Source organism: Hyperolius riggenbachi, chromosome 9 (assembly GCF_040937935.1).
Source record: "Hyperolius riggenbachi isolate aHypRig1 chromosome 9, aHypRig1.pri, whole genome shotgun sequence".
NCBI classification, from domain to species: domain Eukaryota; kingdom Metazoa; phylum Chordata; class Amphibia; order Anura; family Hyperoliidae; genus Hyperolius; species Hyperolius riggenbachi.
In genome coordinates this window covers 187,022,255-187,039,778 of record NC_090654.1, presented here as the reverse complement: position 1 = coordinate 187,039,778, position 17,524 = coordinate 187,022,255, and the positions used below count along the sequence as shown (strand labels likewise).

The 17,524-nt window shown below is 45.1% G+C and overlaps 1 protein-coding gene across 5 annotated transcripts in view; it reads left to right on the top strand.

Moving 5' to 3' along the window:
* Positions 1 to 17,524, top strand: part of PRICKLE2 (prickle planar cell polarity protein 2) — a 500,639-nt gene that overhangs the window by 401,984 nt on the left and 81,131 nt on the right. For all 5 annotated transcript variants that reach the window (XM_068253797.1, XM_068253798.1, XM_068253799.1 and 2 more), the window contains 2 exons: positions 3,812 to 3,949; positions 7,665 to 7,868. In XM_068253797.1, coding sequence (XP_068109898.1) covers positions 3,812 to 3,949; positions 7,665 to 7,868 — 342 coding nt within the window. The remainder of the gene's footprint in view (positions 1 to 3,811; positions 3,950 to 7,664; positions 7,869 to 17,524) is intronic.

The following is a 17,524-nucleotide window of genomic DNA, read 5'->3' as shown; positions in this document are numbered from 1 at the left end:
ATCTTAGAAATGTTTTTAACTCAATTGTTATATCCTTATTTGGATCTGAGAAGCAGGTGCTGATGAGTGGACATTGTGACAGGCAAGCTCTTCTCAAGGCCAAAACTAATAAATGAAGTAATATACCTCAACTGTGCACCCCTCATCTAACTTACCACCTTGCTATGTCAACCCCTTTGCTCACCTCTCCCGGCCCTCACCCTTGAGGTAACTAGCCGTCATCCTTCCTGCCAGTTAACTGTTTCCATCCCCCCGTTCACTTTTTTTTGTAATACATTCAGGGGGGGGGGGGGAGAGGGGGAATTGATAAATACAGTTTGAGTTTATTAGAAACTGCACCTGCATGACACTGCACTCATACCAGTGTTAATTTGATAACCTTTCAGCAGCCCATGTTTCACTATTACTTAAAGGGAACCTAAACTGAGAGGGATATGGATGTTTCCTTTTAAACAATACCAGTTGTTTGGCAGTCCTGCTGATCTCTGTGGCTGCAGTAGTGGCTGGACCACAGACCTGAAACAAGCATGCAGCAAATCCAGTCTAACTTCAGTCAGAGCACCTGATCTGTGTGCTTGTTGAGGGGCGGTGGCTAAAAGTATTAGAGACACAGGATCAGCTGGAGAGTTAGGCAACTGGTATTATTTTAAAAGAAAAAAATCCATATCCTTCTCAGTTTAGGTTCCCTTTAATGTGGCTACTTTCTTTCAGCAGCTAGGTGTGGATGGGAGTCATTATGTTTGGCTTCTGGGCTACAGTCAAGCTTCCTGCTTTGCGCATCGGTCACCTGGGAATATTTAACATTTTGTATCAGCTGACCAGCAAGACATGCTGGCATAAAACCATGGAGGTTTAGGAGAGATTTTAACAAGCTCCCCGGGGTTTTTTTTTTTAATAAACCCTACCATCTCAAGTTTGCTTTGAAGAGAACCCGAGGTGTGTTTAAAGAATGTTATCTGCATACAGAGGCTGGATCTGCCTATACAACCCAGCCTCTGTTGCTATCCCAAACCCCACTAAGGTCCCCCTGCACTCTGCAATCCCTCATAAATCACAGCCATGCTGTGAGGCTGTGTTTACATCTGTAGTGTCAGTCTCAGCTGCTCCCCCGCCTCCTGCATAGCTCCGGTCCCTGCCCCCGTCCCTTCCCTCCAATCAGCAGGGAGGGAAGGGATGCAGGCGGGGACTGGAGTTCTGCAGGAGGCGGGGAGAGCAGCAGACTGACACTATAGAGATAAACACAGCCAGCTCTGACAAGCTGTTTGTCAGCAGCGTGGCTGTGATTTATGAGGGATTATAGAGTGCAGAGGGACCTTAGGGGGGTTTGGAATAGCAACAGAGGCTGGGCTGTATAGGCAGATCCAGCCTCTGTATGCAGATAATATTCTTCAAACCCACCTCGGGTTCTCTTTAAAGGCCATATTCAGACACAGTTTTTTTTTAGATGCATTTAATAGTCCATGGTTTTAATGTCGCTCAGAACAGGGGGCATTTGATAAATACCATCATTCATAAAGGGATACATTCTGTAATGATGCTGAGAAACACTGCTGCACAACTACAGAAGTAGGTTATAAAAACACATAAAAGCCAGAAATACAACTGCAGTGACCTTGCATGTATGTATGCATTGGAAGCCACAGTAATAATGATGCAGGGGCATAGCAATAGGGGTTGCCGAGGTTGCGACCGCATCAGGGCCCTTGGGCCAGGGGGGGGCCCTTTCTCAACTTCAGAATTAGCTCTCTATTGGTCCTGTGCTCATAATAATCACATCTATAGATACTTTGAATAGTGGTAATCATTAACCTCCTTGGCGGTAACCCCGTGTGTGACACGGGGTAAGCCGCCGGAGGGTGCCGCTCAGGCCCTGCTGGGCCGATTTTAATAAAAAAAATTTTGCTGGACGCAGCTAGCACTTTGCTAGCTGCGCCAGCACTCTGATCGCCGCCGGCCCCTGCCCGATCGCCGCTATCTGCTGCGGCGCGGGCCCCCCCCCCCTCCAGACCCCAGCGCTGCCTGGCCAATCAGTGCCAGGCAGCGCCGAGGGGTGGCCCGGGACTCCCAATGACGTCCCGACGTCAGTGACGTCGGTGACGTCATCCCGCCCCGTCGCCATGGCGACGGGGGAAGCCCTCCAGGAAATCCCGTTCTATGAACGGGATTTCCTGATCGGAGATCGCCGAAGGCGATCGAAGCGGGCGGGGGGGTGCCGCTCAGCAGCGGCTATCATGTAGCGAGCCCTCGGCTCGCTACATGATTAAAAAATTTTTTTTTTTTTTTAAAAACTGCTGCGCTCCCTCCTGGCGGTATTTTTCATACCGCCAAGGAGGTTAACAAAGTGCTCCCCATCCCCTTCTTGCACCTCTGACACTGTAGTTGCCATTGGCAGGTTTTGGTGTTCCCTATCAATTGTTATGTGTAGAGTGCTTGGGGGGCCCCAATGTAAAACTTGCATCGGGGCCCACAGCTCCTTAGCTACACTACTGTAATGATGGCAGTGTAGTCTAGGTTTTCACCTTATAGGGTTACTGTGCAAAAACTACATATAGAACATACAAGATGCCTGCAAAATCCGGAGGCATCTGACACAAAGAATTCACTTTATTAGGGTGATTGGATCAACTGTGTTTTACAGAGCTTGCTGGACAGTGTGTTTTATGCCTGGTACACACCATGCAATTTCCCATCAGCTAGATGAGTCGATAGATAATTTCCAACAGATCCAATTGGATTTCCAAATGTTTTTCTGATGATTTTCTGATCACTTCTATGCAAATCGATCAAAAAAACGATCGGAAATCAGATTGGATCTGTTGGAAATTATCTATTTGACCCATCTATCTAACGGGAAATTGCATAGTGTGTACCAGGCTTTATTTTGATTGAATGAAATAAACATGCGCCTTTTTCCAACCAAACTATCTCTGTGCGAGCCCTTTCTTATTAAACGTGTATTGCAAGCATATTTGAAAACATGTAGCACATAGATTTCAACGGCTCCATTTAGATTGATGTATTTTTAAAAACACACTATAGCCAAAAATTAATGTAATTTTTCCTGTTCATAGCTATGACTAGTAAAGAAAAAGCAAATGCAAAAAAGGACATATGTGAGCAAAAGATAAGGTGACACAAGCGCATACATATATTTGCAAGCACAAATGCAACAATGTAATCTACGTAAAAGCCATAACTAGAGTATGTAAAGTGTCCAAGGTTGCATAATCACCGTACAGCTTTAGATATGAGATCCAAATAGAACAGTATTCTTACCTACTACACCGCCTTCCAGTGGAGGTAATCCACAGTTGCTGGAATGCAAACTTGCGCAATTCTTTACAGGAATGAAAAAAAACTGTCTGCCCTACTATCTTAGTAAATAGGATGAGATTCTTATTTTAATATTGGCAGCCAAAGCCTAGATCTTTGTAGATGAGTTATCTTTCTGAAAATGATCAACCAATCAGCCCCTGATTTTTGAGTTAAAATTTTTGTCCCAGCCTATGAAGCTGCCTCGCTGATCACATGACTATTTAAAACAACAACATCTGCTCTCAGGTGTGCTTTCATGACTAAAATTAGATGTTTGCCCCCCTTGTCTTCACATGCAGATGGTGCCATGTTACAGTAATTTTTCATCAGTCTGAATTGCAAGGTTGGGATATTAGTATTATTGCTGTTTCTCTCACAGAAATGCTTCCTATGTCTTTAGAATTGCCTCTGTGTCATTGATTTTCGGTGCCTCAAACGGCATGAGTCATGTGATTGCAGAAGGTTTCAGAGCTCGGGTCTTTTTCTGCCATTTCAGGTCCGTTACTGCAATTCTCTGGATGAGGAGGAGAAGAGAGAGCTGAAGCTGTTCAGCAACCAAAGAAAGCGAGAGAATCTGGGGAGAGGAAATGTTCGGCCGTTCCCTGTGACCATGACTGGGGCCATATGTGAGCAGGTAAATGCAGAATTTTATTCTCAATTTGGAACATGTGCTACAATCAGGTTAATGCTTTGGAAAGAATACTTGTGTGAAGGTTATGTTTGAGAATATGTCACCTGCATATCCACAGTGAATCCATATAAAGAAATCAACTTCATTAAGAGCAAGTTCACCACTGCACCTCAGCTGTATACAGTATTATGTGTGCAGCATTTACAGTTGCTCTAAATTACAGGGGTTAGACTGTCTTCATATATTTTCTTGTAAGAAAAATCTGTGATGCAACATATTTGGATTATTCATGTGTGGCTACTTTAAAAGGACACCTGACCCGAGCAAGGCTACCTAAGGTAAGTACACAGGTATGCTCATGCTTTATCCATATACCTCTGTGCTTTGCCCATTCCTCTCCTCATTCCCCAACTCTCTGTGATCTCTACGTGCTGTAATATGCCCTCCTAGCATCCTCCCATTTTCTCCTCTTCCCTGCCCCATTCACTCTCCTTAAAGGAATACTGTAGGGGGGGTCTAGGGAAAATGAGTTGAACTTACCTGGGGCTTCTAATGGTCCCCCGCAGGCATCCACTCACCGTTGCTCAGGCACCGCCTCTGGTACACTTCTGGAATTTCAGACTTTAATGTCTGTAAACCACTGCGTCTGCGTTGCCATGTCCTCACTCCTGCTAATGTCACCAGGAGCGTACTGCACAGGCCCCGAACGGTCTTTGCCTGCGCAGTGCGCTCCTGGGGGGGATTGGCAAGGAGAGAAATGGACAGAAATATGGGGATCCATCAAGAACATACCTCTGTGCTTACCTTAGGAAGCCTTGCTCAGGTCAGGTGTCCTTTAAGGATAAGATTAGGCATAATATTAATTTTCCCTCAGTAACCTGCCGTCCTAATCCTAACTTCCCCTAGTTTGAGCCTGCAGAGATCTTGTAGCAGTCTGTACTTTTAGCATCTTGTCCTAGCAGCTAGAATGAGCACTGTGGATACATGCTTGCGCACCCTCCTGCCACTAGAGGTAGATGTCTTGCTTATGGATAGGAGGTCTCTCATTGGATATCATAGGTCGCTTGCTGTTAGTACATACTGTACTCACAAACACTGGAGGGCAGTTAGATTTGGGTGCACAGAGCATGTATACTTATCCTTTAGAGTTTTCTGTAAATATAAAATTAAAATGCGCAGTTAGCCTTTAATTAGGGTATTTTGAATCACATTGGTTATGTGCACGTATAAAATTCTTTCCAAAAACCCATCTGCATTGCAATACCAACAGCATCAGTAGAATAGGTGTCTGGGCCAGGCTTTCATGGGTTTCTGCTCCATGTTGTGATTAAATTAGAAAGCTCATTTTGTGTCATGCTGTTACACCCCAGCAATCTCGCCCCTTCACATTCCTGTCGGTGACAGCTCCACCTATCTTCATGCAACCCTGCAGAGGGTTTTCTAATGACATTAATTACAGAGTTACTGTCAGGAAGGCCCTGTCTGTGTCGCCAGCTGTGAAAGATTCAGTCCCCATATTTCTTACCAATCCTGTTTAAGAGCCTTCCTTTAAGAACGTGATTTTCTGATCTAATCCCAGCAAATGATGTTGCTTCTCAAACTCCATTCTAACTGGTTCAGGATGGAGTGGTGCCCCCTGAGGAGGCTGTAAGTCCTGAGGCATCACATTCAATGGGGCATCTTAAGACTAAGCACTTTGTGTTATTAGAGGCAGCTAGGCTGGATGATATCTGGAATAGCCTCACTGGGAACTAATTAATGACCTGCTTAGCAAAATAATGAAGAATAGTATTTGTGCCAAGGAACAGTGGTTTCTGATGTGTCATAGGGGTACACCATAAGGGCATCTTTCTATCTAGGTACATTAGTTTACATGCAGCCTTTTGATAGGGCATAAGGTGTCCACTAACAGTGCAATTTTAACTGAACAATTACATTTTCTGTCATGTCTTTCAACTCGAACAAAAGATCGTATTTAATCCATCCACAACATTAAAGAATCCAACTTAAGATCATATCTAAACCAGTTGTGACAGTATCTATGAAAAAAAATCTACCATGCCAATCGACCATTTGTTTAAGTAAACTGTCAAATACTGTATGTGATAATGCACTGATTCTTTTAGTTATTTGTGCGCAGTTGCACTTAAAGAGGAACTCCAGTGAAAATAATGTAATAAAAAAGTGCTTCATTTTTACAATAATTATGTATAAATTATTTAGTAAGTGTTTGCCCATTGTAAAATCTTTCCTCTCCCTGATTTACATTCTGACATTTATCACATGGTGACATTTTTACTGCTGGCAGGTGTTGTCAGTGTAAGTAGGTGCTGCTTGCTTTTTTGGCGGTTGGAAACAGCTGTAAACAGCTATTTCCCACAATGCAACGAGGTTCACAGACTGGAAACTACCAGGACCATGGTCCTTACAGTTTCCTGTGGGAGGAGTTTCACCACAATATCAGCCATACAGAACCCCCTAGTGATCCGTTAGTGAAAAGTAATAGATTTCTCATGTAAAAGGGGGTATCAGCTAGATGATTGGGATGAAGTTCAATGCTTGGTCATGGTTTCTCTTTAAAGAGGAACTGTATTGAAAATAACAGTATGCATTTAAAAATTATTTCGTCAGTATTTGCCCATTGTAACATTTTTCCTCAACCCGATTTACATTCTGAAATTTATCACAGGCTGCTACATCTTTAGTCCTGTCAGGTGATCTCCGCAGAATGTTTATTACTGAGAGTTCTATGCAGAGATATACTCCTTGCTTGGCAGTTGTAAGCAGCCATTATTTCCAACAATGCAACAAGGTTTACAGATATAAACTGTCAGGGTCATGGCCCTGACATCACACTGGGGGAGGGGTTTCACCACAATATGAGCCATGCAGATGTCTCTGGTGATCTGTTTGAGAAGTGGTTAAGATTTCTTGTGGGAAAGGGGGTATCGGCTGCTGTTTGGGATGAAGTGCAATCCTGGGTAAAAGTTCCTCTTTAACCTTTAAAGGGAAGGTTCAAGCAAAATAAAAAAATGAGTTTCACTTACTTGGGGCTTCTACCAGCCCCATGCAGTCATCCTGTGCCCTCATAGTCACTCACTGCTGCTCCAGTCCCCCGCTGGCAGCTTGCCGACCTCGGAGGTCGGCGGGACGCATTGCATACATTTTTACGCATTCCCACTAGTCCAGGAACATGAACACATACATTTTTACGCGTTACTGGTTCAATGCGTACATTTTTACGCATTGAACCAGTAATGCGTAAAAATGTATGTGTTCATTCTCCTGCACTAGCGGGAATGCGTAAAAATGTACGCAATGTGTCCAGCCGACCTCCGAGGTCGGCAAACTGCCAGCGGGGGACTGGAGCAGCAGTGAGTGACTATGAGGGCACAGGGTGGCTGCATGGGGCTGGTAGAAGCCCCAGGTAAGTGAAACTCATTTTTTTATTTTGCTTGGACATTCCCTTTAAAGAAGCGCCTCCAGGCAGTCAGGTACTTTTGTGCTTTGTCTACAAATTATGAACTCAGCGCTAGGTTCAGGCTGTCTTAGATGTAAAAGTTAATCGAAAAAATTGCAGCTTCAGGCACAATCACTGACTAACACTTATATGAACACTATAAGCCATGTACATTGTGTAGACAGTTCTGATTACAGAAGTGTCTGTGTGTATTGTGCAGTAACCCGTAATGAGTGCTCTTTTCTTCCTGTCTTGCAGTGCGGAGGTCAGATTAATGGAGGGGACATGGCTGTGTTTGCTTCGAGGGCTGGCCATGGCATTTGCTGGCATCCCCAGTGCTTTGTGTGCACCGTATGCAATGAACTGCTGGTTGACCTTATTTACTTCTACCAGGATGGCAAGATTTACTGCGGCAGACACCATGCTGAGTGCCTGAAGCCGCGATGCGCAGCCTGTGATGAGGTAAGAAAAGGCCTAAAAAATCACACAATCTGCTGTGATCTCCATAGGTGGCTGAACAGAAATATCTGCCCATTTTAAAGAGGCTATTTATATTTTAGAGATCTGTGGCAGCGGAACTTAAAAGGAGCAGAATATTGATCTCATACATAAAGATATATCACAGTGAGGATTCTACAAGGTCTTTTATGTTGATATAGCAGTTATGGCTTCCTCACCTGATAATAAGAGAGATAAAATATGTTTATGAATATCTATGATATATATTTTTATATAGAATCGTTTAAAATATTTTAATACATTTTTTTATTTGGAACGTATTAAATATTACGAAAAAGTGTTGCATTTTAGAACACCTGCTAGTTTGTTGCTAGGTTGGTCAGCCAAAAATAAATTGGACATCTAAGGCGCCGTACACACTAACAATGCATGTCGCCCGTCTGTGATCAGGACCTGATCCCCTTCGGCGACGCTTGTCAGCTGCGTAGCTGACGACACGCTGTGTTGCTATGAGGGGGGAGACGCTTGGCATGTGTGTGATGTCACGCAGGGTGCAAGCAATGGGATACGCATCACTGGGAGTGAGTAGATCCGCCTGGTGGATCGCTTGCGGGGGCCGCCGGATGCCGTACAGATGCCTGATTATTGGCTTAGGCAGTCATTATTCGCCGCCTCAGCTAACTTAAGTCAGGCGTGTGTACGAGGCTTTACTTCATAGAAGCTAAGTCTTGTTAGTGGCTGCAGAAAGTCCCATTATTTATTATGAACCTGCATTGAGAGACATTTATCAAGTGTCTGAGACAAAATATTGGTTGGTTTTTAGAAATCTGTGCAGAACTGTCTCAGACATATTAAGAAATCCATGAGTTGTCTGACAGTTTTGCATTGCTGTCAATTGTTTTTCTGCATGTGAAAAACACATTCAAGTGGGAACTAGCCCATTGATTAACATTTGTTGCACTTTTCCTGTGCAGAAAATGCACAGAAATGCTGACAAGTGGAGACAGGCCCGTAAGTAGGATTTAAGAATGTTCTTATTATCATGCAGAACTGTCCCCTATGCTGGTTAGAACTGTTTAAGAAGAAAAAATAGTCAGTACAGCAGTTACAAAACAAAAAAGGGGAGAAACAGAGGCCTAAGAGAATAGAAGAGTGGAGGAAAGGCAGAGAGCCGTGTGGGCATAGCTGCCATCTACGGTGCCTCTAGCTACATCCACTGTGTTGTCTGCTGTTTCCCAGGGCAAGTCAGATTAGTGAGAAAAGGAGAGGAAGATAAGGAGAGTGAGGCGTAGGATAAAACAGGATGAGAGGAGGCAGGAGTAGAATAGGGGACTGTGAGGATACTGTGCATGCAGTCATGTGACCACAGCTTCAGGATGTCAGGTGTAAAAATTTCTAAAATGGAGAGACACGCAGAGGGTACCTGAAGTTCCCCTTTATATTATAAGAATGAATAATGAATCTTTATATCTTTATCTATTAATTATTACTCTTACTTCCTCCCTCTCAAATCCCCATTACTCCACTTATCACCCCCAACTTCTTTCACTCATTCCTATGCACAGGTACAGGGTACCTAGTAGATATCTGTTTACTTATCATGCCAATGCTCCTCCGAACCACTAGATGATGCTGCGCCTATTCATTTCACTAAAGCGGCCATCTACTGTGCTGACCCACAGAACAGCTGGAAGGAGCTTTACACAGTAAATTAACAATTTTACAGGGATAAGCAGAAAGCACGCCAGTGTGAAATAGTTCGCATCTACGCATTGTAGTTCGTAGGTGAAGTTTCAAAACTACGCTTATGAATTTGCGCGTAAGTACCGCTATGCGTAGCTTACGCCCACTATGCGTAGTTAACATGTGTATTGCGTAGTGAACTACGAATGTGTTACTCGCGTCTAATTTTCCGCGTACGGTTGCATGCTTACAAATTTACGCATTGGAAAAGGGAATATATGCATAGAAGAGTTACCGGTATAAGCACTAAATGAAGAATTAATGCGTACATTTTTCTGCATACGGGCATAAGCATCCGCATACATTACGCTTTGCAATATGCGTAATTGCGTATTTTAGCGCAACAAAATGCATACAAAGCGAATATTTGATTTCGAAGCCGTAGTTTGGTGAAGCGTAATTGCGTAAAACTACGCATAGTTCCAGTGTAGCAAAGTTGGCTGACTACGACCATCCCTGTTAACAAACACCACACCTGCTACTGTGAGTGACTAGATCTCTCAGTATCTTCAGATATGAGTGTGTGGGAACAGGTGACTATTCAGTGGTGTAACTACCACAGTAACAGCCAGTGGCGTAGCTACAAACCTCAGGGCCCCGATGCGGAATTTGGACCTGGGCCCCCCCCCTACATTAAATAGCCAGGTATAGGTACCTAGGGTATAGGTAGCCAGGTATCGGTGTTCCAGTATAGGTAGCCCCGGAAATTCCGGAATAGGTGCTCCCAGTATAGGAAGCCAGGTAGGGATTAGATTGTGAGTTCCTCTGAGGGTCAGTTAATGACAAGACAATATACTCTGTACAGTGCTGAGGAAGATGTTGGTGTTATATAAATACTAAATAATAATAATAGGTGCTGCCAGGAATAGGTGCCCCAGTATAGGTAGTCAGGAATAGGTGCCTCAGTATAGGTAGCCAAGAGTAGGTGCCTCAGTATAGATAGCCAGGGAGAGAGACAGGGACACGGAGAGAGACAGGGACACAGGAGAGACACCGGGAAAGAGACAGGGACACAGGAAGAGAGACGAGGACAGGGAGAGACAGGGACAGAGGGAGAGAGACAGGGACACAGGGAGAGAGACAGCCACAGAGAGAGAGACAGGGACTCAGGAAGAGAGACATCCACAGGGAGAGACACAGGAAAACCGTGAGAGAGAATAGGACACAGGGAGAGACACAGGGACACAAGGAGAGAGACAGCCACAGGGAGAGACATAGGGACACTGGGAGAGAGACAGCTAAGGAGAGAGACAGGGACACAGGGAGAGACACAGAGAGACCCGGGACACAAGGAGAGAGACAGCCACAGGGAGAGACACAGGGACACAGGTAGGGTGACATCCACAGGGAGAGAGAAAGGGACACGGGGGGGGGAACAGCCATAGGGAAAGATAGGGACACGCGGGGGGGGGGAGACGGCCATAAGGATAGACAGGGACACGGGGTGAAGACAGCCATAGGGAGAGACAGGGACGCGGGGGGAGCCAGCCATAGGGAGAGACAGGGACACAGGGGGGGGGGGGGGGAAGACAGCCATAGGGAGAGACAGGAACACGGGGGGAAGACAGCCATATGGAGGGACAGGGACACAGTGGGGGAGACAGCCATAGTGAGAGACAGGGACGGGGTGCGGGGGGGGGGTTACAGCCATAGGTAGAGAGACAGGGACACGGGGGGGGCAAGCCATAAGGAGAGACAGGGACACAGGGGGGTGACAGCCATAGGGAGAGACAGGGACAGGGGGGAGGGAGACAGCCATAGGGACTAGGGAGAGAGACAGAGACACAGTAGGAGAGGCAATGCAGGCTGACTTACAAAGCTCCAGACTCCTCGACCTCCCCACTGACTGTCTATGGCAGCAGTCCAGCAGAATTGCAGGCGACAAACACGACTTTCCCACACTGACTCTGGCTGAACCTGCAGCTCACTCGAGGGATATGGAAGGAGCCAGGCCAGCCAGAGATTAGTGAAGGGCCAACTGGAGCATGGAGGGGGCGGTCCGGAAGGTCAGGATGGAGTGAGTGACAGCAGCTGCAGAGGAGATGACGAGTAATCTCCTCAAAGATCAGAGCCAGCGTGACTTTGTTGTGTGTGTGTGACGTATAACAGTCACACACACTGAAGTGGCCGCTGCTGTCTGAAGAGAGCAAGGGAGGGGAGATGGTTACTGGAGACCAGGCAGGCAGACAGTGCGTGCATGCTGCACGCACTGTGTCTTAGAGCCGCAAACAGAGCCCGCCGGAGCCGGCCAGGTTAATTAAGTGCCGCCGCTGCCGGTCTAAACACGCGCACAGACAGGACCCCTCCGCTCAGGCTGCAGGAGCCGGGCCCAGTCGCGGGTGCGACCGCTGCGACCTCGGGCCCTACGCCCGTGGTAACAGCCCATGTGGCTGATGTGGTGCATAAGTGCAGTGTGTTAAACTATAGACACTTCTAGAGGCTGGGGCCATTGATCACCCTCCCTGCTTACTTAGAATGGGGATGGGCGCATTAGGCTTTAACTGTGGGAACCCATAATTTGTAGTTCTGCTTGGTGCTAAGTATTAACTACTGCAAAAAGAGCTATTCCAAAGCTAATAGAACATTATTATAGTGTATATAATCTGATAAATCACTGATTTGTTTACATATGATTCCTTCTTGAGTTGTAACCTTGGACAATTTTAAAACGCATCATTTTTATCAGCATCTACAATTTCTTAACAAGTATTCAGACTGCTTGTGTGTATGTGTTTTATAACATGGATCAGATTACAATCACCAAATTATAATCATTTTTCATGCTAATCCATTCAACAACAGATGTTGAAAGTAACTAATAATTCACACAAAATTATCTCTGAAGTCTGCATGATGTATATTGTAGAATCGCCAAAAGCTCATTTCATTTCTTTAGGTGGATGACAACATTAGCAATGAGTCTTCCTTCATTATTTGCAACTGCCTGGTTAATGAACTGGTTCACAGTAAATGGCCTGAGGATATTATTATCCCATCTTTTTATCCCCATGGGCGACGTAGGTGGCCACATTAGGTATCTTCTAAACTAATCTATAGTTTTAGCATAGTGCAAGTGAGTCTGCAGACAAAGCAACACCAACGCTGCGCTGCAGAACTTTTGTTAGTTAGTGATGTTAGGTACCCATACATTACTTGTTTTTCTGTCAAACAATTAAGCAATCGACTTTTCTGGGTAATCAGCTACAGTGTGGTTGATCGAAGGTTGATTGACTAGTGGCTCACCCACTACAAGTGAGATCCTATGTGATTCTTCACTATTTGGTCTCAACGATTTTGTGCCTGTATGCTCTGAAACCAGAATTCAATCCTTGCTTCGATCGAAATCATGTGAGCAGTAGCCAATTCCTTTACAGTTGACCAATGTTTTCCATCTTGCCCAATCAAGGAGATTGATTCTGTAACACAGTCCAGCCTGCAACGCTGTATTAATCTGAGACATATGTATGTGCTGAGCAGGGGCGTACCTAGAAATCCCCGGGCCCCCCTGCAAAAAAAAAAATATCCGCCCCCCCCCCCTCCCTAGGGCCCGCTCAGGGACTTTTGGGGGCAGGAGGGGTCGCAGCATAAGAGGAGAGTGTGGCAGATCGGTGGGGAGGGGGGAAATATCCCCTCCCCCCTCCCTCACCTCGGGCTCTCCTCTCAGCGCTCCCCCACCTGCAATCATTGGTGGCAGCAGCGGCAGCAGGCTGAGTACATTACCTCCTTCTCGCTGGAGGTCTTCCGATCTCTAAGAGCTTCATGCAACTTCCTGTGTAAACAGGAAGTTGCTCTTAGAGAACGGAAGACCTCCGGCGAGAAGGAGGTAATGTACTCAGCCCGCCGCCGCTGCTGCCCGCTGCCACCAATGATTGCAGGAGGGGGAGCGCTGAGAAGAGAGCCCGAGGTGAGGGGGGGGGGGAATTGAGTAATGTATGGACACCTTAAGAGTTATATATGAGGGTGGGGACCACCATTTGCTTTTAGATTTTAGATTCACCAAAAACATCTATCAAAAATCTATGCAAATTAGACCACAGCCACTTGATACTACGATTCCAATAATAACTGTATTTTGAGTGGTAAAAAGTAGGAATACATTACATATATACTGTATGTATTCATTTAGATAAATTAGAAATTAGATTTGATAAGAACATTGGGGAATATTCACAAAGCAGCTGTAAAATTACTTTAGACAGGCAGCGTACAACAGTTTTACCATTACTTACGTTAAGTAAAGTGGTGCACGTTGTGCAAATAGTGCAACACAATGAACATGTTGCTAGTTTAATGTGCATATAGTGTAACACACAAGTTGTGTACATAACACAGGTTACACTGTTTGCTCACGTGTGCTATACTATGTGTGTAAGTACTGGTAAAATTGCCATGTGCTGCCTGCGTACAGCAATTTTTTTGCTGCATCTTGAATATAACCCACTGAGTGATGCATGGCAGTTACATTATACAGTACAGCACTCTCTCAAAAACTTATGGTTCATGGGTAGTTCAAACACCCATGGCACAGCACTTAACCATTTGTCTAATTTAAGATTGCACCATTATTGACCAACAGCCCTTTTATGGTGCTTTTAGAAACGTGGACAATAAATGCCTGGTACAGCATACCCTGCTGACGGAGAAACTGAGACCTACAGCTAAAGAAGAGGAATGTTGCACCATAACAAAGTAGACAATATAATAGTAAAGATTTGAGCATCTTCTACTTCCCCTTTCGCTAGCGCTATGCATTTATCACTTTAACTGGAGAGGTACTACGCGGTCCCGAGTTCACCTCTTGATGATGATGAGGTTAAGGAAGAGGGGCAGACCTGGATCCAGGAGCAGCTGAAAAATGTCTTGTGCTAAGGAATAAAGAAGCTAGTGAAATGATTCAAAAACTTCATCAACCCATAGGGGGACGTTGTGGTTAAATGACACAACAGCTTGACAGTTGTACAGTTGACACCTGTATTATGGGGTAGTGTGATAGTGTGACTTTTTGTTTCTATCTTATACAATAGAAATACCTCTGTTGTGTATGGTAATATTTTCTGGTAAGGTAATCCCTGAGGCCAGCTAATCGTAGATTTTACTTGCTCCAAGCTTCTTGCTGTCTCATAGAAGATAAGGAGGAAGTTTCACAGATCCATGTAGCAAAGGCCCATACACATGCTAGATGGATGTCACCCGAGGAAGATCGGGACCCTATGCCTCAGGCAACATCGCTGGGCCAATACTGTACAGATGCTCAGTTAGCCTGAACGTTAAAAAAGTGTCCTGTTGCAATGCGGGGGGTCGGAGGGCCAACAGAGCAGTACCGATGTGACGTCAAGTGACAGGCGTGGAGAACAAAGCTATCGGCTGTGATTCGCCCCAAATTGATCCGCCTGGTGCATCGCTGACAGGGGGGCGGAGGGTCGGGGAACGCTGGATTATTGGCAGAGGCAGTTGTTATTGGCCGCCTCAACCAACTTTAATCTAGTGTGTGTATGGGCCTTAAGCTGCAGACCATCTTAAAAATGACATTCCAGCTCAATTAGTAATTTCACTTGGAGCTTGGAATTTCTCTGTAATACTTTGTAACCTTCCATCTACCAATAAATCATATGAGTAAAGATTGATATTTGGTTCATTTTCCAGTAATCTGCCTCTTGCTGAAGGGCTGTTATTCCCTACAGCAATGAGTGCACCATCTCTATTGATCAGTGTGGTGTCGGTGAAGAGCTGCCATTGCTGGAGAATGCCCAGGGGTTGAGAAGTATACAGATGGTGCTGGAGATATGTCAGTTGATATACAGCTTTGTGAGCTGGTGAGACATAGCTGCTGTCTTATCTCACCTCGGTATGTTGTGAGTCAGCAGAAGTCACACCACACTCCATCCCTTGATAGGATAAAGCTGGATTAAGTCGAGCCTCGGGGATATGTGTAGATTGCGGCTTTTCTTTCTTGTTTCTATTGTGTGATCTCAGAACACCAAAGGCAGAAGGCTGTGTATTGTTTTCCCAAAATAAACTGAATCTGTAAAATGATGACTTTTATGACGGTTTTACAGGGGTTGTAAATGTTTGCGGTCACATCCAGATGCTGCAGCCCTCAGCTTTTTATGGCGAGCTAATAAACCCTCAGGTGTAATATAAAACACAATGCCCCTTCTGTAATACACAGTGCTGTTTCATCAGAAAATAATACAAATATACTTAAAACAGAATGCTAGCCGTAATTGAAAACTGCAACCTTAGATCAAACACAATCAACTATCAAATACTCGAATCTCTACACTGGTAGTTATCTAAAAATATTTGTTTTAGCAGTCTGGATATATTTTTTTCTCCAGGTATTTACTATGTATTGCATGTATTGCATTTTTAGCCTTAAAACACCAACATGATTAAAAAAAAAACAAAAAAAAAACCTGTAAAATGTGTGAGTGTGCTCAGACTTAAAAGTTACCCCCTCGGCTTATATGCGAGTCAGTGGAACAAAACGGATGGTGGAGCTGGTTTTGTTACTGGCAGAGGAGCATGAAGATCTTGCACTCGTTTTACTGCTCTTGCCAGCTGGCTCTCTGTTTTGTCCATGCCCCCCATTCCCTGCAACATGGTGTGCAGAGTGTGCTGCTCAAGACTTCCTGTGTCCCCCAGCTTGTGGATCGAAGTGTGCAAGCAGTGTGTCAGCGGTGAAATGATCGGGGATTCTTCCTATGTGGCAATAGCTGTGTCTCATATCTATGGCACCATCCAGTGGCGTATTGAGACACAGCTGTATCAGGTTTGGGGCACATCTGGCTATGAGGAGAGGGGATGACTTGTACTGGGGGCACATCTGGTTACTGTGGAGGGGGCTATACTGGGGAAGGGGCTTATATGCAAGTCAATCACTTTTCCTGGTTTCTGAGGGAAAAATGGGTACCTCGGCTTAAACGCGGGTCGGCTTATATGCAAGTATATACGGTATGTATACAATTGTGAGTCATATCTTAAGGTGGCCACTAACTATACAATCTTTTTTTATCCGATTTTACCAAATCTATGGCCAGCTTTAGATTTTTCGTCATTGTGGTCTTTGAAAGGAGAATTATGAACTGTCATCGAACTAGAAATTAAACTTTGAGTCCGACAGGAAAAAGCGCTATACAAATGTTCGGATTATTATCGGATTATTAAACATTTTCGCTTCATAAGATGCACCTGACCATAACACACACCTAAGTTTAGGGGAGGAAATCCAGAAAGAAAATATTCAAAATCAGATGGGTCTTCAAGACGCAGATGCATCTTCTGGAGCACCACCGCAGTGCTGGCACCAAATTCCAACCCCTCCCCCCCCACTCCTCCAAGCTAGACTGTCACTAGATACTCCAGGGCCCTGGGCTCCCTGACACTCCCCTGGTGCCCCAGGGCAGGCTGCCAGGCCTTCCCCAACATGAATAATGGTCCCATCGGCCCCTGTATAGGGACTTCCCTAGCCTGCAGGCTAGCAACATCTTCTATTGTTATGCGGCGGGCCTGAGGGACAACGGAGTGGAACAGTTGTTATGTCTTGGTATGAGTGGGGAGAACAAAGTGGGGGGATAATGCTCTTGGCCTGCAATCGGCTTGGCTGATTTCTGGCTGAGGCATCGGGGACCACTGTACACATGCAAGATTCTGGGCAGAGGCAGTATTTATTGGCTGCCTCAGCCAAGTTTCATCTAGCATGTGTGCGAAGCTTTAGTCTGACAGGGAAGTGAACTGAGGAAGATTGACACAATTAAATAAATATGCAAGGCAGATTTGACAGGGAAGTACCATAGATTATGACACAAAATTAAATGTCTAGGTTTACCCAACAATCTCCCTGCTCACCCTTGTTCTCCAGGACAGAGAAAGAAAAAGAAACCAAGCCCAGTAAGATAAACCTGGTATAAAGATTC